The sequence below is a fragment of the Bemisia tabaci genome, chromosome 2 (genome assembly GCF_918797505.1).
Source record: "Bemisia tabaci chromosome 2, PGI_BMITA_v3".
Taxonomy (NCBI): domain Eukaryota; kingdom Metazoa; phylum Arthropoda; class Insecta; order Hemiptera; family Aleyrodidae; genus Bemisia; species Bemisia tabaci.
In genome coordinates, this window is record NC_092794.1 from 27,964,843 (window position 1) to 27,989,530 (window position 24,688).

Consider the following 24,688-nt stretch of genomic DNA (forward strand, 5'->3'; position numbering starts at 1 on the left):
CGTTTTAAAACATCAATAAAAACCATCAAGTGAACGTGCTGGAGGGGGAGGGGTGCCTAAGACGTGTTTACCTACTCGTGTTGGATACATTTTTTGCGAAAGCCCTGTCAACACTACTAGCAAAATTTCACGGAACTTGACGCGGAAGTTAAGTTCCGTAAAACTATCTCTGTATGGACAAGGCCCTCCATTCATAAGAAATGAACCAAAAAATTATTAAAGTACAAACATAAATGTGGTTTAATATAATTTTAACTTCCGCCGCCGCGCCGCGCTGACCGCACTGTGTTTGGCGCAATGCGTGAAGTATTCCTACAGTCTTACGTGCGTTATGCGTTCCGGGCCGACCGCTGCTGCACGCACTGTGTTTGACGCAATGCGTGAAGTATTCATGCAGTCTTGTAGGCGCTATGCGTTTCACGCTGCCGGCTGCTGCCCGCAGCGACCGCACTGTCTTTGGCGCAATGTGTGAAGTATTCATGCAGTCTTGTAGGCGCTAATATGTGTTACATGCCGACCGCCGCGCCGAGGGTTTCTCCTTTTCATCTCACGTTCTCGTCATCATTGCTCTCTGCGCCGCGCCGTTCCGGGCCAAATTCCGTGTTCGGTTTCTCTCTTAGTCTTAACTCGACTATTTAGAGATGCTGTCTATTGTATCACAGAAAGACGACAAAATTAGAGATATACTCTCAGGAAATGAGAGATTTTGTCACCCTTTCTCGTTCGTAATTTTTTTTTCTGAATCCGATTTTTCTTTTTCTTTTTTCTTTTCTTTCCTTTTCGACATTTAAAAAAATGGCAAAATTTGTCGCCCCCTAATTTGCCGCCATGTGCCGCGGCCCATGTGGCCACCCCCTTAATCCGGCTCTGTTGGGATCTAGAATCCAGCATCTCAGAACATCTTGTATTCATTTCCAGGTATGCTTTTGCCGCACCGTCTCAGCCCCAGCCTCACGCTTCGAAACTTCCGAAAATAAGTCAACTCAAAAGGAGATAGAGCAGAGCAAGTAAAGTTCTTGAATAGTTCCTGGAAATGAGAAACTTCAGTCGACTCAAAAAATATTCCTTGAACACAACCGACCACCGTTGGGGAATAATTTACTCAATACATAAAATCATACGTACATCTTTTGAATAAATGAGTGAATTTTCAAAGAATAAGTCTCAGCATTCCTGTTACCTCAGTTATACGTTTTTCTTTTGAGTGAGTTTTATGTTTTCTGTATGTAGAACCGCCTTACAGTGCTCCGGCGAGGGTGACAACGGACAACGAGCGTAGACAGTTCGTAAACAAAACGGTCGATGGCCTATATTCTCACGCCCTTGCAGTTGGAGGCGAAATGAGTCGAATTTAATCACGGCGACCTGTTAGTTCGTCCCACATAATTCGGTCAACGCGCTCCTGCTCCGAGCTATTTAAGTGCCACCTGTCGTCGTCACAACAGCATATTACCTTTGTCACCGTCTCACCACCTCAACCTGCGAATTCTGGGTTATTAACCAAACGTCTCGTGCCACTCCGATAGTTTCATTCGATAAATTTAACGCTGCCAGAAAAATCGGAAAATGAGTTTTCATCTCAATACTCTTCTTTTGAAGGACCCTTGAAGGGCCGGATTAAGGGGGTGGCCACATGGGCCGCGGCCCATGGCGGCAAATCTAAGGGGCGGCAACATTTGCAATTTTTTAAAGTGTAGGTATAAAAAAAATCGGATTTATATGAACAAAATTACAAACGAGAAAAGGCGACCAAATCTCTCATTTCCTGAGAGTATAGTAATTTCTAATTTTGTCGTCTCTTAATGATACAAGAGACAGCACCCTCAATAAGTCGAGTTACGAGAGAAAACAAGCACGCAATTTGGCCTAGAACGGCGCGACTTAGAGAGAAATGATAACGAGGACTTGAGATGTAAAGGAGAAGTCCTCGGCGCGGCGATCGGCATGTAACACATATTAGCGCCTACAAGACTGCACGAATACTTCACGCATTGCATCAAACACAGTGCGGTCATTGCGGTCAGCGTGAAACGAATAGCGCCTACAAGAATGCATGAATACTTCACGCATTGCGTCAAACACAGTGCGGTCTGCGCGGTGCGGCGGCGGAATTTCAAATCATTGAACCACATTTATGTTTGAAATTCTTTCATAACTTTTTCGTTCATTTCTTATGAATGGAAGGCCTGGTCCACACAGAAATAGGTTTACGGAACTTAACTTTGGTGCAAAGTTTCGTGAATTTTTGCTAGTAGTGTTGACAGGGCTTTCCCAAAAAATATGTTCAACACAAGTAAATGCGTATTATGCACCCCTCCCCCGCTGGCACGTTCATTTGATGGTTTTTCTCGAGTTTCAAAACGAATGAGAAGGGGGCAGCAAAATGTAGGCGGCCCATGGGCAGCAAGTAGGCGAATCCGGCCCTGGACCCTTGAATGAGGTTCGTACAAAGTCACCGCAAACCCCTAAAAAACTGGACGTGTTTCTCAACAAAAATAATAACTCTTCATATTAGTAGGTACGTTCATTTACCCAGATAAGTCCCAAAATTAAGTGACCCGCTTACAAACTAAACAGCATGGCCGAAGTTGGACATTACTCACTTCACATTCTTTTCAGAGAACTAAATGACTTCTTCCTTTTAAAAAAAAAAAACACCTTTCTGGATTATTTCGTTCAATTACCTAATATGTCTTAAATTAAATTTGCTTAATACTTCAATGCAAATTAACAAGATTGTCTAAGTTGGTCATGACTCACTACTTACTCTCCTAGGATCATTACAGGCTCTTGCCGACATTCGTTTGATGCTTTGTTTATTTATTTTTTTTCTCCTCGCATTTTTGACCTCCTCCCCCTCTTTTAACGCTTCAGTAACGTTAGTCGCTATCCTTCAAAATGTAAGCACAAAATGGTGTGGGTAACGCTTTCCTAGGCCTCCCCCACCCCCTACCCCGAGAGCGTTACATAATATCGTCACCTTTTAGCCAAAGTATCGCAAGCGCCATGCGGCGTTTAAAAATGTCCACGCGCCGCCATTTTATTTTTTCACAGAGAAATTGTTGGTTGAATCTGTTCGAAAATTTCCCTGAATTTGATCGGCAGCACACAGGAATTTCAGTGAAATTTTCGGAGAACTTCGTTGAACAATTTCTCTGGAAATTATAAAGTGGGCGGCGGAAAATGTCAAACGTCACATGGCGCTTGTGAAACTTTGGCCGGAAGGTCACGGCCCCTATATATATACGGCCCCTATACACATTTTCATAGGAAAATCCTATTTTGCAACACAGAAAACAATTTGTGAGCGAGAACCAATTCGGAATCGGGAAAGAACGTCAAAGCGAGAGAGAAGAAAGATTATAAGAGAAGATTTTATGGTGCATCTTACCCAAGAGCTCGGCGGGTAGGCAGGAAACGGTGCGATTTCTTTGGTGGCGACATGCGTGGGCAGTTCGAAGCGACCCCTCTTCTTTTTCAGGCGAAGTTTCTGTTGCTCCCTTATATAGAGAGCCGCTTGCATGCCGGCGCTCGTCATTCGCCGGTCTCAAGCTCCCCCACGAACCCCGTGAACCCCATGTGGAAACCCCCGTAAAGACTCTGTCGCTGTGGCCGTGCAGTCCAAAAAACGCAACACCAATACGCAGAGAAGATCACTGAAGAATGCCGTCACACGGAAAACGCATGACAGTCATACAGCGTTGCATTTCGATGGCACCGCACAGACGATGTTACTCTCTGAACCCGTGACCTTAAGACGATGACCCAGAATCCTTAATACCGAACGCACACTCTACACTCTACTCGAGAGCCGCTGCATCATCGACTTGAGTCCTGAACCCCCCCGTGATGAAATCTTCCGGGAGCCTACATAATTCTCTACAAGTCATTGGGGCATGATGGACAAAATTCTCTCTCCATGTTCATTAGTGAACCCCTGTCTTTGCGAACGTACATAAAGTGCAAATCGCGATGAAAGTAACTTGCGTCGAGGCCCCGGTCAAACATCTTGGCACTTAAAATTCCATTCGGATTGGTGTAGATTAATGACCCAAATCGTTGCGTATTTGAAAATTTGACCTAAAAAAGAAAATGTCCACCCATATCATGACCCTTTAAAAAAAATAAATGTTGTGCCTTTCAGGTCATGGAAAAGAAATGTGATTTTTGAGCACTTTTTCAATATGTATGTCACTTCTGAGCCGGTTTTTCAACTCTTTACCTCCTGACTTTCGCATGATGCTAATTTTGAATGGTAGTAGAGTCATACTGAATTTGAGATTGAGACTGTTGCACGACCGTCGAAATTAGGTTTCGCAACCTGGAAATTCCACTGCAGCATACGGAATAAACATCCACGGAACGGTGACAAACTTGTATCGGAACACATTGTCGATCCACGTCACCAACAATATCACATTCGAGCGATGACGACTTCCGATCATCATAATTATCAAAAAAAGCGGGTCACGAGGTTTATCCACAGCTAAGAATCGACCGATTTTGTCGGCAGCAATCGCCTTCTTCCGTTTCCGCACTTAATGACATCGGTCAAAAATGTTCAGTTCGTGAAAGTTAACATTCCCTTTTTTGAAATGCTTTAAAACTAATAATTGACTTGAGTTATCGGGTACAATTTCACGATATTTTACACTATGAATATGACACACTTTTTGGGTGAAATGCCGTCATTTTTCTGCCTGATGATTTCGGGCATTTGTATACATATACTTTGAGTATCCTTTACTTTTTTGGACACTGCTGAGGAATGCTTATTACCGCGTGCTTTTCATCGTTGAAAATTCCGCTTGTCGTAGACAAAGTTACGGCTTTAAGTTTCAAAATTTTTGAACGGTTGCTCATTTTTAAAACAAAATAAACTCCCTGAAAAAAATTAGTGAGAAATGGAAATAATCAAGTAAGATTTCTCACCCCGTGGTTGTTACATGCGTGTCTCGTTGGAGATGTTTCTCAGCAGCATTTTAAGTAAAAATCGATCCTATGTCCATTTTAGAACATATCTGTTGAAGATGTACTGCTAGGTTTGATTTTTTTCATCAGACATACTTTGAATGATGTTTTAAGGTGCTCTGAGATCCTTAATTTTATAACAAAATAATCGTCAATTAATTATGTTACCTGGATCTGAAAACCCGATTAATGAGGAAAGAAACGCTCGCATAAAAGACATTCCTTACAGAGCGAGTGTATATTGCGCAAAGAGCAAGTAAAGGAGGAGGAAAGATCAGTGAAAATAGGGGCGCACAATAGTTTACTTCCTTTAGTTGCTACAAGAAAAATCAATGATTTTCGACGACACATCAGTTCCATACTTGCGACAATTGTTGCATCTCACATAATTTTTTTGACCTATTTTAAACTACCACTTGACAAAACAGCGTATGAAATATTCACAAACATTGTGATACCTTCGAAAAGACCATAGTTTTTCACCGTTAATTTTGATCAATTCGAAACGTGTTACAAATACTTTGAACAATTTTCAGTCGAAGTGGGTTTGATTATTGACTGATCTCTGTAAAAGAATGGAGCTAGCCACTCCAACTTTTTAAAAAATGACTCGGAGCTCCTGATATTCCGTCGTGTTCGTAAAAGACCGCGTCATTAAAGGTATCTTGAAACGGCGGTAGCCGCCAAGCCCATTTTACTGATGAGCCCCGGATTACGTAAGAATACTGGCGATGTGTGACTCATCAGCAAAATGAACTTGGCTCCCTTTGCTTCAAGAAGATGCTTCCCTAAGATATGCGGATGCATCCGGGCCGAGGGACCAAGTCCATGTTGCTGTGTAGGGTTTCCGTGGGAGTTGCGTGGTTATTCTGCCACGCTAAGAAACAACGCCGTATGAGCCTTCAGACGATGCCAAATTTCTTTTCAGAAATCGCGAATTTTTTGATAAATTTTGTCAACACTAGATATTTAAAACATGGTTTTTTGTAAAATCTGAAAAAATGTTTATTTGAACTTCTAAACGTTAATAATGCTCACATTTTTACTTATCAATAAATTTCGAGATTTTAAACTTCGTTTCCATGTTTAATTAACCCTTATACGAAAATTGAAAGATTTATCATCTCTACTTTTGATTAATTTATTTTTTATTTTAAATTTTTGTTTAATTAAATTTTTGAATAATCAAATTTTAGATAAATTTTTATTTCTGGTTAGTCAATACATTTTTCCGGCGAATTCGTGAGTTATTGGATCTCAAATGCTTGGAAATCTCACAGAGAAAAATATTCATTACATTATTCTTATTCTTTGTTTTTGTTTAATTCAATTGTTAAATAATCGAATTTCAATTAATTTTTGATTTCTGGTTAGTCAATACATTTTTCGGCAATTTTTCAAAGAATTTCGTGATTAATTGGATCTGAAATGCCTGGAAATCTCACAGAAAAATTCATAACATTATTCTTCGTGAGTAAATGTTATCTGGGACAAAATTCGACAACATTCGAATGCTCATGAGGCGTTTTTGCTTAGCACGACAGGATTCCGGTGTCGGCGACTTGCGTGTGCAGGTGCGCGTTGCGCCGGTCTCGTGCCGCTCCTGCCGCGTAATTGTAAATTGGAGCCTAATTGTGCCGAGGCGGCCCCGGTCTCAACAATGCCCATTACAGTGGGACATCGCGCCCCCACCCCCCTTCCTCCCCTCTGCTCTGTTCCCATATTCCTGGTTTCACCTCTTTTTCATAGACAACCGTTGTTTGTCTCGCATCCGCGGCGCGGCGGCGGTACAGCGGGGGTCGTTATTAATGCCTTTGGTCGCCGTTTAAATTAGCGCTTGCTGAGTTTGGGGGAAAACATCGCATCTACATTCGAATGTTGCCAAATTTTTACCGATGAAATATTTATTTTAATTTATTTAGAAGCCACGTTGCCATCGTTTTCTGCCTTCATGAGTCACCCTGTATACAGGATGACCCAGGGTTAAATGGCAAGACTGCAGAAGCGTGTTCTACGGGTCAAAAAAAGACTTTTTAATAGGTAAAGTTTTTTTTTCCAAAAGTGCCCCCAGTCGGAGCTACGACCCCCCCCCCCTCCCACCCCAATTTCAGAAAGTAACTAGTTTTTCCTAAAATTTGGTAACGGTTGCGAACCGAATCTCATGAAAATTTGTATCCCCTGTACGTTTATGCCATGAATTCATTAACTATCTAAAACAAATAGAAATCTCAATTTAAGGAGGGGGTTTGGGGGTGTTTCGGCTCCTGCAGTCCGGCCGTTTAACCCTGGATCATCCTGTATTTGTCTGGTCTAGATTTCTGGAGTACCCCGTACACAGATGTTTGATATTTCGGGGTTTGGTCTTTGTTGCCATTGTTGGCCGCGATGACAATTTGTTTTTGTTCGTAGACTCGTAATGTAAATGGGAGAGCCGGCGCTATTTTTAAGCATTTTCCATATCCCGCATTTCATGACTCCTGTGTCGCCATTCGATACATGATCGATTGTTTTCGATACACGAGGACTCGGCCATCTGATATCACTCAAAGTGGATATGAATGATTACGTATTCTACATCGCCATTTTGGATCGAAAATGTATCCGAAGGTCCGTATGTAAGGTGTCCGAATCTCGGCGCACACCAAGCTCGGAACTCGTCGACGAGAACAAAGCCCCAGCTCACTTCATTATATTACGACTCGACGCACTCAATGCTTTTGTTACGTTTTGTAGGTTAAGTATTGGCGGATAAGGAGAAAGTAGATTTAAAGGTTTTCAATTTTTAATTTTAATTTTGTCCGCCGCGAGGAAGGGGTCGGTTCTTGTACGCCCCGAGGTGTCCGGTTTTATGTGATTTTGATCTGGCAGCTTATTTTTTTGTCATTCGTTTCTTTATGAATCTATATCCACTCGTATCTCTCTTAGCTATTAATATGAGCACTAGAAAATTCGTGTTTAATCGAAAGTTTGGTGAATACCGGGTGTTCATACGGCGTTTCTTCATAGAACAGCCTATTACAATACTGCCTCACCCATAATCTATTATTCATAATGGATTGATCGATGGAAGAAAAACATTGTTATACCAACTTCGAGAATCCCCACCGATTGATCGGGACTTCAGTTGGTAGCTGATATGCGCGTATATTTACTCAACCGCTTGCCAACTTTCTTTGCGTGTATGGGGACACAAGCCATTCTTCGCGTTTAATTGGGAGAAGTTTCTTGTAATTATATCCCTCTTACTAATTACGAGAAGGGGTGAAGATAAAAACCCAGAATTTTCCTGTAACTTGGCAACGGTCGAAAATTTCCGCGTTCCATACCGCTAGAAGGTGTAATTGGGAGCTATGAAGAATTTCTGGGCCAAATTGACGCATCGTAGCACGTTTTGGTAAGAGTTAGCTTAAGCTGTTAAGAGCTTTTTCCGCGAGTGCGTCGTTTTTTAGAAGGGGTCAGTTTTACTTGCAACACCTAACGCTCAAGTTTTTATTTCTCACTCTTTAAAAACCTTTCGACCTTGACTGCTTATGAAGGACATAATTGGTTGATTGAGGTTAATATATTTATTTGCGGCTGCTTTAACAATATAAAGGTCAATAACACCTTCAAAAATGGAGATCAATAGAAATGTACAAAAGAAAAAAGTAGCCGTGGAAAGAATACCTGATCAAAAACTAAGGTCTCTAGGTAGGTATGTTTTTTTGCTTTAAAAGTGGTTCCGTGTCGCCCGATATGTCTTCAACCCTGGTAAAAATTGGCAGTAGAATCTGTGTTCCAAAATACCATAGACCTACAGCCGGCTGTAGGATTTCCAATAGCTTCTATAGCCGGCAACACAATTTCTTATAGCCTTTTATAGCCGATGGCGAGTAAGCAACAGCCTGGCGATAAAGTGTATGCTAAACGTTACTAATTACGGATGCTAGGACTTAGTGAGTTTTTGGACTACCGCTCTCTTTTTGGGCCGTAGTATCTTGATTCATTTTGCGAGGAAAGCTCCGTACTTTTGAAGGATGCCCGCCATTCCTAATATGTTGGAGCGCCTTCAATTTCGTATGATACTGTGCAATACCTCTGGTGTGAAATAGTTGCTTCAAGCGCCGTGGTACGCAGCGGCGCGGCGGGTGGGCAGCCAGCGTAAAACGCGCATTAGCGCCTACAAACCTAACAGGGATAATTCACGTATTGCGCAATGCGAGAAGTATCCCTGTTAGGTTTGTAGGCGTCAGTGCGCCGCCGCTCCGCTTTGTGTTAGGCTCTAATATTTAATCTCGTGGAGTCGGCGTTTTTCAACTCATGACTTTGAAATGTTTGCACACTCTGTATGGATTATTCTCATTTTAATTGATGAAAAAAAAAAATATATGTAGTAAAGGAAAATATAATGTGCGTTTTGTAAATATTAAGGTGATTCCGTACAAACTTAAGGATTTCCAAAACACACGAATTTCTACACAATTTCTTATAGCCTTTTATAGCCGATGGAGAAAAAGCAACAGCCAGGCGATAAAGTGTAAAGCCCGGCGATAGGAACTACAACCCGGCTGTATAATTTTTTATCGCTTCGTGTAGCCCGGCAGTATGATTTTTTCCACTTTCTACAGCCAGCTAGGTATATAATTTTCTATCGCCTTCGTCAGTCGGCTAAAAGAACTCCTATGGTATTTTGAAACGCAGCTCCTATCGCCAATTTTTACCAGGGAACAGATAGGTCCTTTCTTTAATATTCCAATTTAGATACGTTTTTTTTCCCAGATAAGTGCACGCACCGCAAAAATTTCCGCAAAATCTGATGAAGAGAGCAATATTTGACAATGGGTTGTGTTTTTTTTTTTTTTTTTTTTTTTTTTTTTTTTTTTTTTTTTTACCAAGTCCAAAAATACGTTATATTACGGATGAAAGATCAGTTAATATATTTTCAGCGAACGGGGGAAAAAACGGAGAAGTTTTCTTTCACTCGTAGGGAAAAGTAGAAACGCATAACTCGATTGCGATCCTGAAAAATTCATACAAGACAGTTTATTCGTGTTGTGATCACCCACACTTTCTGCGTGGTTAATGGTCAAACCAAGTTCCGAGAATCACACGGTAACCCCCATTAAAGCATGAAAAACTTACTTGAGTTTCAGACGACCAAACTCAATTTCAGACTTCGCTCCCGTTCCCATAAATACTCTTGGTCTGGGCAGATTCACCACTAAAAATACTCGGAGCTCTGGACTCATGATCAATAATGTAATAAGTCTTTTCAACAAAGTTTTCGGTCGTAAGGATGCGCGTACCTTCAATCGCCTATACTTATGCGGTTTACTGGGAGGGAAAGAGGGGAAACAAGAAAAGAGAGAGAAATCATGGCATCGATTTTAAAGCTTTGCCAGGGAACGCTCGACATTTCCTCTTTCAGCCCTCTTTGGCATATGTATGAAAAAAAAAAAAAAAATCTCACAGGAAGACGTGGCTACCTTCCAAATAAGTGTGCGAGCACGCTCTATTTAAGAGCATTTGGATTTTGAAATACACACATAATTGCTGTAAAGTGGAGACTTTTTCGCCTGGGAAAACCCGCAAAAAAATTCAAATTTGACGTTTTATCTTACTTGTTTGGATGGATTTAATCAAAATCCACCTGCCTGCATTTCATGTTTCTTAATTTTTTTACGGGAAAATTATACATTAAGCAAACATCTTAAACAATTAAATAAACTGTACGTCGAGCATAAAGAAAAATGAGCTAAAAAAATGTTAAGCCAAAATATGGTTTGTTCGCACAAAGTAAAAACATAAGTGGGATTCAGGCTACGACTGTTGAAGTTAATGGGTATACTTGTGGGTGATTCTGATTATACATATAATATGTCGCCCACTTTATTGTTCTTCTCCTGCTTGCAATTTTGATGATGCGTAGGGGCAAGTTGCATTTTTTCCGCGATTAATTTGCTACCTGCCATTTATGCTCGCATTTTGAAAAAAAAAATCGACTCAAATCCCCCCGCCCAAATAGACCTCTGGACAATTTGTAACCGGATTTAGCCGCTTATATAATACCGCCGGTTAAGCTTGACCCTGTCCCCTCTAGAGTGCCTGTATACGGGAGAGTATATTGCCGTCGTCTCAACCCTTTTACTACGGAAAAAGCGTGCCACCGTCTGATTAGTCGGCTATCAATGATAGCCTCGAGTATTTGCATTTTTCTTTGCCAGGAATTGTTGTAAAAGATTTTTGTTTTTTGGCATTACCTGCTAAATAAAAGCTCAAAAATTCTGCTTTTTCCTCTTTTTCATTCATGTATAATTCATGGAGCCCTAAAGTTGGCCCAATGTAAACAAACCCCAGCCCTTCCGCTCCTAGTTTGGCCCACTGTATACCAACAAAACGACGACAAAGTTCTACAAAATTCTAGACGTGATTTTGGCTGTGATATAGAAATTATTTTATATCCAACTTCGAATTAAGTTCGGATTGAACTTTGTTGGATATTTTTGCCGAAAATTAACCTTTGAGTTTGATTATCACTCATTCCTCAGCCGATACCTAGTACGTGTTCCTCTGGGTCGGGTTTGTTTACATTTGATAGCCTAAAACTGATAAGCCAATCAGAGAGCGGCACAGAGATGGTAACATTCTTCCGTATATAGGTACTGAACGCCATCGTCAAGTACATGTCCGATATTTACGCGTCCGTTCATACGACCTTAACGTTATTTTTGGACGGCCCTTTGGACTTGGGTAGAAAGTAAAGGGTCCTTGCCAGAGGCGTAGGAGGGGGGGGGCAGGGGGCCCTCCCCAGAATTGGAAATAGTATCATCTGCCCCCCCCCCCCCCAGAAATTCTGGATGATGCAAAAACACCTTCTTCAACGGTAAGTCTCTGTCGCCGTGGCCCGTGAGAGGATGCCTATGAATAGAATAACCTGTTGAATGCAACAATTTCAAAGTATTTTAACCTTAAAATGCATAAAACGGGGTGATTTTTAGGCAGAAATTGAAGGAAGATTAGCGCCACAAGTGCCTCGAGATGCGCTCAAATAGAGTTAAAATTTCAAAAATTTTCCCCGGACCCCCCAGTGAGCTGGGGGGTATTCCAACTAATCCATACCCCAATGACCTACCTACGCCTATGGTCCTTGCTTTCCTTACATGTTTTTATAGCTAAACTTATGACTGTAAAGGCGCTGTTGTACAGATAATTTATCTCCTGATCTACCAAAGATTTGAAATTCTGAACAAACCTCGAGGATATCGGTGCTGCCGAAGCTTGTGATCCGTCGGTTGAGGTCCACGTAGCTGGGAAGCCTGGACGAGGGGTCGAGACCGGCCGCCTTGAGCGCGAGCACGTTGTGCTGCTCCGATTGGCGGAAGTACTGGTCCGCGGTCGAGGCCGGCGCGTGGAGATGCTGCAATTGGTTGAATCGCTTCTGGAGGTTCTGGTGCACGCCCTCTTGCGTGTGGTGCTGCTTCCGCACGTTCCGACGGTCCTGCCGTCGCGCCAGCGACAGACCTCCCGCCGCCGCGTACATCGCAAACGCTCAAACCGCCTTCACTTCCGCCGATAGGCAGCAACGGAGCACTGGTGCAATTAGGATTGCTTCGTCGCTTTTTGAAGGGGCATCGATCCTGAGCTTCGCACAGCGGTTGTCCTCGGTTTTCGTTGATAAGGGAAAAATCAGACGAGTTGCTCTGTCTAGTTTTATGAACCGGACATCAATCGGAAGTTACTCTTCCGTTCCGGGAACGGGAGGAAAATTGCATGCGTGTAGTTGAAGTTGCTTCACAACCCCTAGTTGAAGTCTCGGTTTTTATTTCGTTATCCCGGCAGGCGATGTACTTGAAAGTATGCCGAGACATCAGGGATCTTTATCAAAAATATATACTTCCATTCTCATAATTGACAGAGGCTGCGCTCTCGTGAAAATTTCTATTCTTGGGTTAAGTGTCTTCTATTTCTCAAGACTTGAATGAAGCGTGGATTTGATAACTTGAGAAACGCCTCGAGTTGGTTGCGGTTTGTAACGAGACATGAATGAATATAAGGCCATCTTCCTACATATGAGATTTCACGTCTAGCAGAGAGGACGCATTGTTTTTATATCGAGCCATGCCATGGATAGTCAAGTACTTGGCCGGTTTTAATACATAGGTTACTTGGAGAATTCGACTCTTCGAGAGCTTTCGATTTGTGAAGTTGTTCTTCGGGTGTTCGCCGAGATTAATAAACTCATTGTTTCGGGTGTAAAGTGCTACAATATCGAATTTTTACCATTACTTTCTCGCAATGTTAATGTCTTTCATTCGATTCTTGAGTGCTATGGTCGCGAGAGAGGTTGCATCAACTCTTTCTTCTAAAGCGCACTTGAATAGGAGTTTTACGGTGTTAATTTTAGAAAAATTTTGCATTCCACGTAGATGCTTTGTGAATCGAGCTTTGTCGAATCTGCTACGAAGCTTGAAAAACATGAAAATCACGAACTTTATGGTAATAACGAGAGTTAGTTTTATACGGAATCCTCAGAGAGTAGGAGCATTTTTCATCCTTCCCATGCCTTTCCAATGGGAGCATCTGTAACTGTTCTTGGCATCCCTCTCGTACTCTAATGCAACAAGTGTACCCTCAGGGCTCGTAGAGTAAGTCTCAACACTCCAACGACCGCTCAGATATTAAACATTCAAAATAGCGAAATTACTGCTTAACTTCGTGAAATAATTTCCGACTGCTCTCGACTATTCTCACTGGCGGGCTCTTTACTGTTTGTCTCGTTACCAGAACAAAACGCCTTTCATCAGGAAAGACGCTTTGATATTTCACCTATATTATGGGATTTCATTATAGCTACATTTTTCTCTCGCTACTTTTAAATCGCAAGTAGGGTCTGCTCCAAAAAACTTTCCTAAATCTCGAGAGAATTCTTAGTCATTTTATTGATTTATCCCCAATGACTAACTGATTTAAACGGAAACACAGAAGGCTGATTGGTATTTAGATTAGCTGATTTTGCTGTCAAAGGTAAATATTGATTTGCAGAGGGAAAAAAATATATTTTCACCTATTCAAATTAAATCGACGGTTCGTATTGCTCTCGTATCAAAAAATATAAGTCGATGAATCCAATACCCGTTATTTAAATTATACACGAAAAAATACTTAAAATACATTAATCTTTGAGCCAAACACTAAGCGATCATTTCGGAGGAGATGGAAAAGGTCGTGATTCTTTTCATCCCCGTGGAAGATTAATCCCTTATTTCAGTTAACTGACTGTCAACATGGAAGCTCTTAATAATATTGCTTGAGGAAACTTTATATTGCTCTGCTTGGACCGACCTTTATCGTTCTTGAGTCGTGCTGCGTATCGATTTGAGGTCTAAAAATTTCAGGCCCTCATTTCAGCTGCCTGTCACCGGCTTCAATGCGACTGTGGACACGGTTCATTCTCGAGAGACTCGAGTCATGCCCTTGAGGGTCTAAATTGATCTCGGAGTCCACCGTTTGTTCGAGGGAGTTTACAGCGGTGTGCCGTTCGCTTTAATTCATCAAATTCTTGCCCGGGGGAAATTGTCCCCGACGCAAAAAACCAATCATTCCGCGAGCGATCAAGTGTCTCGAACCGTCATTTGCTTTTCTTTTTCTCTTGTTCGGAGAGCCGTGAAGAGTAGTATTTCCCGAAGACGCAACAGATTTGCCGTGAGCTTACAAGAAAATCAACCATGCTTCGACTGCGCCAATTTTAATTGCTGCATTGCCGATTTCACGATCTCTCGAGTCGGTGATTTCGTGATGGATCTTATTCAAAGCAGCGGCAGCACTCTTTCCGATCGGTTTGATTCAAATGAGGACGATGCACCAAATCTGTTCAATTCAAATGAGGTCGGTGCACCAAACCTGGTAGCCTGAAATTATTTAAATTGGCAAATGCGGTACATCCTAGAAAATATGATTTGTCATGTGATCGTTACAGTGCAGGACGATGTGGTGGCTTTGTTGAGGTCATTGTTGCGCGGTTATGAGCTCGCTTCATGGTGACTGGAGTCTTGCTTTCCTCCTCTAGTATGATATTCTCGGCAGCGTGGAATGTCTAGACTGTTTGAATTTCAATGGGAGTGAGTTTGAACATCGAGGGACTTGATGGATGCTGCATTTCGACTGAATCCTCGGAGTAAGTTCGCCGAGAGATGCGCGGCTGCGACGGTCTCGACCACACGTCTCAGGGCTTCAAAACGTTTGCGTCTGTCATCCCTCTCGTCCATGTTCAGTCTGGAAACAAAACCAACAGATAAGAATTAGTCGAGAGAATTTGCAGAGATATGTATCAGCACAGCGGGCAAACAAACAATTGAAACGGAAGTATGTAAAACAATTATGAGTAAAGATGTTAATCTTTTACCTTTTGTATCAGTAATAATTAAAAATAAAAACGAGTTGAAAATGGCAAAATGTATTATTGGATGGAACTTTAAATGTTGTTAACATCTAAAAGTAAAAATACAAAAATTTTTAGATGCTATGTAAAATCAAGTTTTAAATAACTCGATTCGACCAAGAGTTGATTTATGAATTGATGTAATCTAAATTTTCAGCAGTAAAAAAACATAGACTTGTCGAACATAAATTTTATTTGTTTATTTTTAAAGAGGGGTAAATCATGATTTTTCTAGTGAATTACGATAATTTTGTTCGATTTTACGAAATTAAGTCGCAGATCATCAATATTGAGAATCATTAAAAGTGCACCTTGCACATTTAAAAAGATTCCAGCCAAAGGATTTAAGGCTGTAAAAACACGTGTCAACGCAAAACGGACTGACTTCAAATGAAACCCAGGCAGTCGCTTTTTCCGGGAAAAAATTAATTTCAAATTTTGAAATTGAAACCGGCAACGTTGTGAACCATTTAAACGCAGCACGGGACGAATTTTATTAAAACGCCTGGATGCAACTATTCGGGCTCAGTGGATGTCATTGTTGCATACGCACGGATGTGAAGGCGTTTTGACTCTCCAGGCATTCACCGTTTCACTCGCAACCCGTAGCAAGGGTGGCACAACAGCGGGCTGTACTGCGTGGATTCAAAAGGAAAGATGGCCTTCAATTCTTCGTTTAAATTCAAAGGTTCTTTGGCATGAATCGCTCCTCTAAAAATCATGCTCACCACATCGGAACATCAAAAATGAAACACAAAAGATACTCACATCCCAAGCCTGTGTGCGAAAATTCGTGCTAATGTCTTTGTGGCAAGAAAGAAGAAGTGGCGCGCTCTGTCATTTTGAATCCTCCCAGTGCATTTAGCTAGCACAGTGAACTTAAGCTGGCATTCAACCACAAATTCTAAATCGGCGAGGAATAGGCAGAGAAAGAGAGGGAGTTAAATTATTCCTCCTTGTCAATGAATTTCTCTCCGAGCTCGGTTTGTCGGATAGGTCGTTAATTTTTGGGGCGCTCTAGAATTTCAGATTGTGAACAATAATGATTTATGGATGCCAAAAAACTGTACTCAGGACCATAGGCGAAAACAAAGGAGAAAACTTTTCCAGGAGGTCTATATGTAGATATCCAAAAATGTGATCACGATCGAAAAAAGGGACCACAGGGAAGGTTCGCAAAAATGGGATCTTATTCCACAATAACCAAACAGCTCACAAAACATTCTTTACTGCCGAGATCTGAAAATTCGGTTTTGGGCTCAATTCAAGAATTCTACTGCAATCGCTCTACGGAATTTTGCCTGAAATTCTTAACACCTCTTCGCTCTTAATCTGTCACAAATAATGAAAATGAATTATTCTGTCTAATTTTCGCCGAGAAAATGTATTGATCTTCGTTCTATTTATTATTTTCTTTTTGACGGGGGGGGGGGGGGGGTGTACTGAAACCCTCGCGAAGCCCTGAAAATGTGGCATAGTCATTTATACTTTCTTTTCAACTCGTCGTGTGAAGAGGACGATGTTGCTCAGGCGGAGGATCGGAGTTTTAGTAAGACGGATGTCCATTTAGAGAAATTGACTTATAAATAATTCAAGTGCCATTTCAATACCCGCACCAAGTAGCTGCTCCGCTCCACCGCTTGCACCAAAGTAGGAATATGTTGCGCCTGAATAAGACACAGTAGGCAATTTCGTAATTGCACTTCGAATGACAAAATCGCTCGGAAAGCTCTCGAGCTCTTACGCGATTCATACGATGTTCAAAGTAAAAGGGAGGGAAACAATGACTACACGACTTGCTTTGAGACTTATTTTCATGATAATGATTCGGAAATGATCTTCTAGTGACTTCGTTTCCAAATAAATGCCCTGAGCGCGGTGTTCATCTAGGTTAGGTTATGTTTAGGTTAGGTTTGACCCCCATTATTTCGCTTTGTAGAAAATAAAAAGTTAGGCAATGAATCGAAAATTTGATGTTACCTGTTGCTGACATGATGCATCGAATAGGAGAACTGTTAGCCGCCAGTTTATCAATATCTGCTGGATTTATTCTCAATTATTATTTATCAGATTGTTACGTAGGTTCTCGGGCAAATTTCGGAAACACTTTCTATACAATTTAGTTCTCTGTTATTGCTGGCATTTGTTAAATAAAAATGCATTTTTGGGTTTTTGCACTTTTGGTGTCCCCTCCAATTCCGCTTGTGGGTCCACGAGAACCCACATGAACGCACGTGAGCCCACCCTGCCTGTCACACATCATATTCACATGTACTTCCCGTAATCACAATCATACATAATAGGTGGTCCGCCCCCTGGCCGCCACGCGGCCCAGCCTCCGGGGCGCTGCGCGCCCTCAAAGGCCGCTTCGCGGTCAGCGAAATCGTCGAAATCGTCCGGACGAAAAAATTGAAAATGCTTAAAGTAAATTAAGAATTAATAGAAAGAGATATCTCATCGACAACGGACAGCAAATCAAAAACGGACTTTGAACTCCCCTTCCTGACTCCGGTCCATCGACCGTCTTAATCCTCTTCCTCACCTCACCCCATCCATCGAGCGTCTTAAAAATGATTTTATTGGAAAAGAGAGGATGTGGTATTGGATGTAGCTGATCGACTTACGTTGTATTTTTTTCTCCTTTTAGTACTGATAAACTTGATTCATCTCGCATATCTCCTTGGCATTCTCTTAAACTAGACTCGCGTTATTTCCGGCGTGTGAAATTTGTTTTTGAATGTCAATCCACCACCTTTCCCGCACCCACTTGCTCGACTCCGTACATATTGCCTTCGGCTATAGCGCTGCGTGAAAGCCGAAGATCTTCCGTGCAAATGACACCATTCGTATACTTTATTTCCTCATTTCCTTTGAGCTGAGAGGGCTTGGCGCTGTAAATTTCCGAAAGCGTCTCCCGTCAGACGACTCGGTGTGGGGGGTCGTGATGGAGGGGCGGCGGGGGGGAGGGGCGACCGGCGGAGGGGGAGGCGAATTTCGTTTCACGCTAGGAACGCCCCGGAGCGAAAGCACAGTGCAAAAGTCAAGCTGAGCTCGTGGTGGTAGCCGGCTTGAGCTAACAATAAATCGGAAGCCTTGCGAGAAAACCACCCTCACCTTGCTCTTGTCGATTTGAGGTGTTGCTCTTTCCAGGTTTACCCTTAAATCCGTGATTTTAAAAATACGTACACTTAGAGTACCTGTATAGCGAGAGTATAGATAGATGTGAAACTCCGAAAATCCATCAGGCCTTCACCGATGCCTCCGCGAATAAAGGTAGGGCCCAGAAATGCAGCCGACCTATGAATTTCAATTATCCAGAGCGATTTATTAATACAACTGTTACGAACCATCGTTTATAAAGCACGTATTTGACTTAGTTTTTGCTTAAATTCACTCATTTTTGTGGAAGAACGCTCATTTATGTACTTTCTTAGCCATCTTCGTTAGAATTGGAATCTACAGACTGGCAGTGAAATTTTGTGCGTTGGAAGTTGGTTAGAAGGGTGGCTGCACTTTTGGGCCCTAAGCCCTCCATGAAGCGATCTGTCCATACTCTCGCTATACAGGTACTCTACGTACACTGAAAAAAAGTTCTCGGCGTTTTTACCAAGGTCCGTTGGTACCTTTACCATCTCACTTTTTTTACCAATTATTGGTAATTTTACCGAGACAGACTGGTAAGCTCACCTAAAAACCGGTATTTTTACTGTTTTTTTCAGTTGGAATACCACTTTTATTGGTAATCAATTCCCGGTAACTTTGCCATTTTATCTCGGTGATTCTACCACGGTCGATAAAAAATATTGGCGTTATTACCAAGGTCCAGTAAAATTACCGAGAAAGTTCAATAATTTTGACGAGATTTCTCGGTAAAATTACCAATTCCATAAATGGTCATTTTACCAAGAAAAAACTGGGATCAAATAGAACCCTGAATTCTTGGTAATTTTACCCTTTTCTTAGTAAATACACCGAGATTTTTTTTTCAGTGTAAATCCAGACGAATATCGAATGGATGATCCAGAAAACCGACAATATTAGTTCCGTTGGTTTGCTTTTAATATTTTAGTGTTTCAAGGATAAGGTACGGATTCATTTTTTTTAAAGTCGAAATAAAGAAGAGCTCCACATTTCGACATGACGCCGGATACTAGGTGAGTGACAGGTTTTGAGGATGAAATACGTAAGAGCAGACCTCTACTCGAGGTGACATGATAGGGTAATAGTTTGTGGCTTCACCGGGAAAACCCGAAGGGTTAGGACATTACAGTGTTGCCATGCAGTAAATGTGAAAATAACTCAATACGTAAATGGACCAACTTAAGCAGTGAAGAACTAAGTCAAATCAGCTTTTGCTGAATTTCATCGAATATCCCCCTCCTCCCCTCCCCACGATGAGCGGTTGTATAGATTCTTTTGAAAATTTCAGGGGATTCACCTCTCGTTACGGAGTTTTCAAAGTAATCTACACAAAGAGCAATTCAACACTAAAGTCTGGTTAATACAGGAGGTGAAACACAAAATAACCCCAGTCGGTTCATTTTTTTCTTATGAAAATGTCAGCTGGATGGTTTTCTTATAGAATTTTAATAAAAAACAAGTGGGGAATACCAACGTCGCAATCAGAGGAACGCATTTCCAGTCTCTCGATTGTTTTCTGCGCTAAATTAACTGCAAGCTGTGCCGAAATTAACACAATATTTGTAACGTAACACAAGAACACAAATGTTTTGATCAGTGTTCACTATTGTTCTCCTGAAAACAAAATAATTATCCGATGAAATTTGGCAATGCCTGATGTGACTTAGTGCCTCTGTTCAATGCGGTCCAATTTGAATTTACACTTTTATGAACCGAGATAATTCTATAAAAGAAAAAAAAATCTATGTTCTACTAGCCCCTGGCAATTAGAGACAATCCGTTGAGCTTTTGCACTGAGCTGACTTGCCTACTCAAGCACGTGAACGAACTGAGAAAAAAATACTTTCGGAGTGATTTGGACCGTCATCGTTCTCTGATTGAGGAATTCTTTCAAGGTTGATCTACTGCAAGTATACATTTAAGGAAGATTTAGTGCGGTCGATCGATACATCAAATCCCTTGCTATGATTCAAGCGTAGGAGAGGAAGGTCACATTTTGAGGGAAGGAGGGGTACATTTTACTGTAAATCGGACCAAACGAGAGGATCTGGAGACTTGGCGAATCAACTGGCAAGGAAGTCCAGGAGGAGAGGCTGCACCCCCTCGGCCTCTCCCTGTCGCCACGGCGCCCCTGGGCCCTGCGACCAACTGTTGATTCCTGAATTTTTAAACATTTTAAAAAAAATCTTTGAAAGTAACAAGTCATCATTCTCTATAGAATAAAACCATAAGGGTAGCGTGTCAGATGACATTTGCCATCGCTGCCGCTCCCGTTTAAAAAGTATTGATTTCCAAACACTTAAATTTGCATAAATAAAAACAGATGAAAGAATTTGATTAGAGATTGCGGTATGCTCTATTGCCTATTGCTCACGAGTGGCATACCGACTAAAAACCACTGCCGTTCGGGCTATTTTGTACAGAAAAGAGCTATCTCTTTCCCGCTGGAACTGTTATTGCATTCCACAAACGAGAACACGAGAACCGCCTGCTAGACATATTTTACCACCTTGGTGCGAATGTGATAATATTATGAGTCTGTTATCCCCTCGAACCATCGAAACTGAGATATAAAATTGAGACGTAGCTGTTATATCAGTCTATTGTGGCACATTTTGGCACTAATGCTGCATTGCAAGTTGATTGCCGGCCGGGCGCTGGCTCTGAGGTTCCGTGTTTTAAAATGGAAGAGCGGCGCTTGCGTTATGGGGTGAGGTTGAGGCGCTTCTTGAGGCGTTATTAAAGTGTGACCTAATTTAAATATATGTTCGTCTTCTGCAATTCCCTCGCTTTCCCATCCACGTTGTTGCCGTTTATAAAGATGCAATACCCAATAAACATAATATTTTTACAATATTGGGCAAATATTGTCAGTACTGTCGCAATATTTACACAATACTGACAATATTTTGATAATATTATAATCAAAATTATTTTTTTAGAAAATATTTAAAGAATCATCATTTAGTATTTTTAAAAATAATATGTTTACCCAAAACATCATAAAAATATTTTCAAAATATTTGTATTTCAATACTGTAAAAATTTATATCGTGAGAGTATTTTTAAAATATCAGTACATATAATATTTATATTCAAAATATTTATTATATATTTTAAAAACATTTTAAAAGACAGTAATGCATTGGTAAGTATTTTCAAAATATTTTGAAAATATTTTAAACAATAATACTGCTATTCAAAATATTTTTAAAATATTTTCGATATCCTAATCGGTATAAGTCATCATACTAAATGCCTGCCCATAACGAAAAGTATTAAACATAATAAGGCTTAGATTTAAGACGTAGCTCAAATGTGTTCTTTCTGAACAATTATCCATTATTTTCAACCTTATTATTCATAAAGGTTATTGCAGTTGTTGTCAAATTTAATATAATATAATATAATATATATTTTTTTGCCTCCCAAGAAATTGTTGAATTTCCACCTCCTTGAGGTCATTTTCAATGTATTTGCGCGTGATCTCAGTTTATTTCTTTTTTTGTTTCGTTTGTAGTTCATGTACTGTTGTGAATATTATCATTGAATGAGAATGTTATCATTCATTCACATCTGGTTGTTTATTTTTTATTTTTCAAATTTCAAATGAAACATTTAAATTCAACTGAAGAAGAAATTCTTGATCTCGTGTGCTTATTGGTCTCCTGTAGAACTTGCACTTAGTAGCTGTGCAGCTGTGAGATTATGGCAATCGCACCTGCATAGTCTTTATGAGGAAGACATCAAACTGCAATCAAATGCAAAATGCATCTCAGAATGTCGATGAAAAATTTAAAGAGAAAAAAATAAATAAAATAATAGAATGGTGGAAATAATAGAATAACAGAGACAAAAGAAGAGAAATAAAATGAAGTAAATCAAATTAATGATAAAATGAAGTCAAAGACTAAACTGAAGTAAAACATTAGAGGGAGCAAGGAGATGAAGTAAAAAAACTGAGATGAAGAAAAAAATAAAGTATAAGGGAAAAAACTAAATGAGGTTAAAGAATAGAATGAATTTAAAGAATTAACTGAAGTCAAAAAAATTATGATGAAGTATTAAAATAAATTACAGTAAAACAAAACAAAGTAAAGGAATAAGAAGTAAATAATTAAAGAAAAAAAATGAAGTGCTTGAAAAAAAAAAAAAAATAGAGTGAAGAAAAAAATAGAGTCAGCAAGGAAATAAAACAAAGTAAAACGATAAAATAAATTTAAAAAATATAGTAAAGTAAAAAGTAAAATAAATACACGGACAAATCCAGGCAGATGGAAAATATCCTAGTTGCCCGTCCAACTCGACGTTAAATACCGGTTTTAAGTCACTAAAATACATCGTCTAGTGAAGCTCAATCGGTAGGGTCGTCGGTTAGTGTTAGGTAGGTCCCGGGTTCAATCCCCAAGGTGGATGAAAAATTTCTAATCTGCAAAATCGATTCAATAACATCCCAGTGGTTTCATTATTTTTATTTTTCATGGTTTCTAAAATTATTTCCACAATTAACCCTTTTCCACCATCCCCTAGCTGCGAACCCCTAAATTGATTCAATATTGGTGTAGTATTGTCTCAATATTGATATCCAAATACTTTCCCTTTGAAGTACTGGCACAGTATTCTCAGCCAAAGTATTGGCACAGTATTTATGCCAAAAGGAAAGATGGTGTACGATTTTAACATTGGCTCAATATTTAACCAATATTGGCCCAATGTTTGCATAAATACCAAAACAATATTGTTTAAATATTGGCTAAATATTCCTGTCTTATCTGGTAGGAATAGATACAATTTAATGAACAAGAAAAAGGGTAGGGGACACAATCATACGACGAGAAATTCTTTTTTCAAAGGGGGCAGGGCAGAGTGTCCCTCTCCGCCAAGAAAATAATCTTAATGGATATTGAAATAATCACCTCAAATTGATGGATAAAACAATAGACGAAGAAGACGAAAAAAAAGGGGAGTAATCCTACATGGGTGGATGGCGCGCAGCGGTTGGTTGAGATGGACAAAGGAGGTAAGCAGTAGACTTAGCTAACCATAGAGTATATAAAGTCGTAATGTAAGTGGGAGAGCTAGCGCCACTTTCACGCGTTTTCCAGGTACCGCAATCCGAGACTCCTGTGTGACACCGGAAAGGGCTGGATTTAGGGGGTGGCCACATGGGCTGCGGGCCACGGCGGCAAATCTTGCAATTTTCTTTAAATGTAGGCATAAAACAATCCGATTCAGAAAAAAAAATTACAAACGAGAAAATGCGAAAAAATCTCTCATTTCCTCAGAGTATAGTAATTTCTAATTTTGTCGTCTTCCGGTGAGACAAGAGACAGCACCATTAACTAGTCGAGAAGTCAAACACGCAATTACGCCTGGAGTGACGCGGCGCAGAGAGCGATGATGACGAGGACCTGAGATGAAAAGGATAATGAACATATATTAGCGCCTACAAGACTGCATGAATACTTCACGCATTGCGTCAAACACAAAGCGGTCAGCGCGAAACGCACAGCGCCTACAAGACTGCATGCATACTTCACGCATTGCGTCAAACACAGTGCGTTCAGCAGCGGTCGGCGTTAAACGCATAGCGCCTACATGACTGAAGAATACTTCCCGCGGTTAGCGCGGCGCGGCGGCGGAAGTTAACCATCTATGGCATAGCGTTACGAACTCGTAACAACATATTTTCGGGGTTTTTAAGAATTGAATCTTTCCCCTGCCATGATTTTGCAAAATTTTATTAGTTGTTTCTATTTTTGAAAAATTGATTCCCTTAACTTTAAAATTTTGAAAAAAGAATTTGGCACTCTATTTTTTTATGTAAGCTACAAAATAGATTAGTGTCCCCTAGAATCTGAGATCCGAAATTAATTCATTCCATAGAGGGTTAGAATTATTGAACCGCATTATGTTTGTTCTTTCATAATTTTTTCGTTCATTTCTTACAAATGGAAGGCCTTGTCCACACAGAGATAGGTTTACGGAACTTAACTTTCGCGCAAAGTTCCGTGAACTTTTGCTAGTAGTGTTGACAGGGCTTTCGCAAAAACATGTGTGTCCAATACGAATAAACGCGTCTTATGCACCCCTCCCCCTCCGGCACGTTCACTTGATGGTTTTTATTGATGTTTCAAAACGAATGAGAAGGGGGCGGCA

The 24,688-nt window shown here is 40.6% G+C and overlaps 2 protein-coding genes across 4 annotated transcripts in view; both read right to left on the minus strand.

Annotated features, from left to right (window-relative positions):
* Positions 1–24,688, minus strand: part of LOC109032483 (uncharacterized) — a 102,250-nt gene that overhangs the window by 55,131 nt on the left and 22,431 nt on the right. The window contains exon 2 of one of the 3 annotated variants that reach the window (XM_072297068.1): positions 3,392–4,807. In XM_072297068.1, coding sequence (XP_072153169.1) covers positions 3,392–3,538 — 147 coding nt within the window. In that variant the 5' untranslated portion in view covers positions 3,539–4,807. Of the gene's footprint in view, positions 1–3,391; positions 4,885–12,202; positions 14,391–24,688 lie in introns of those variants that run through there. The other 2 variants (XM_072297067.1, XM_019044640.2) reach the window with 2 other exon arrangements.
* LOC140224038 (uncharacterized) overlaps positions 14,570–24,688 on the minus strand; it is a 73,810-nt gene continuing 63,691 nt past the window's right edge. The window contains exon 3 of the mRNA XM_072297069.1: positions 14,570–15,222. Within this exon, the coding sequence (XP_072153170.1) occupies positions 15,060–15,222 (163 nt within the window). The 3' untranslated portion in view covers positions 14,570–15,059. The remainder of the gene's footprint in view (positions 15,223–24,688) is intronic.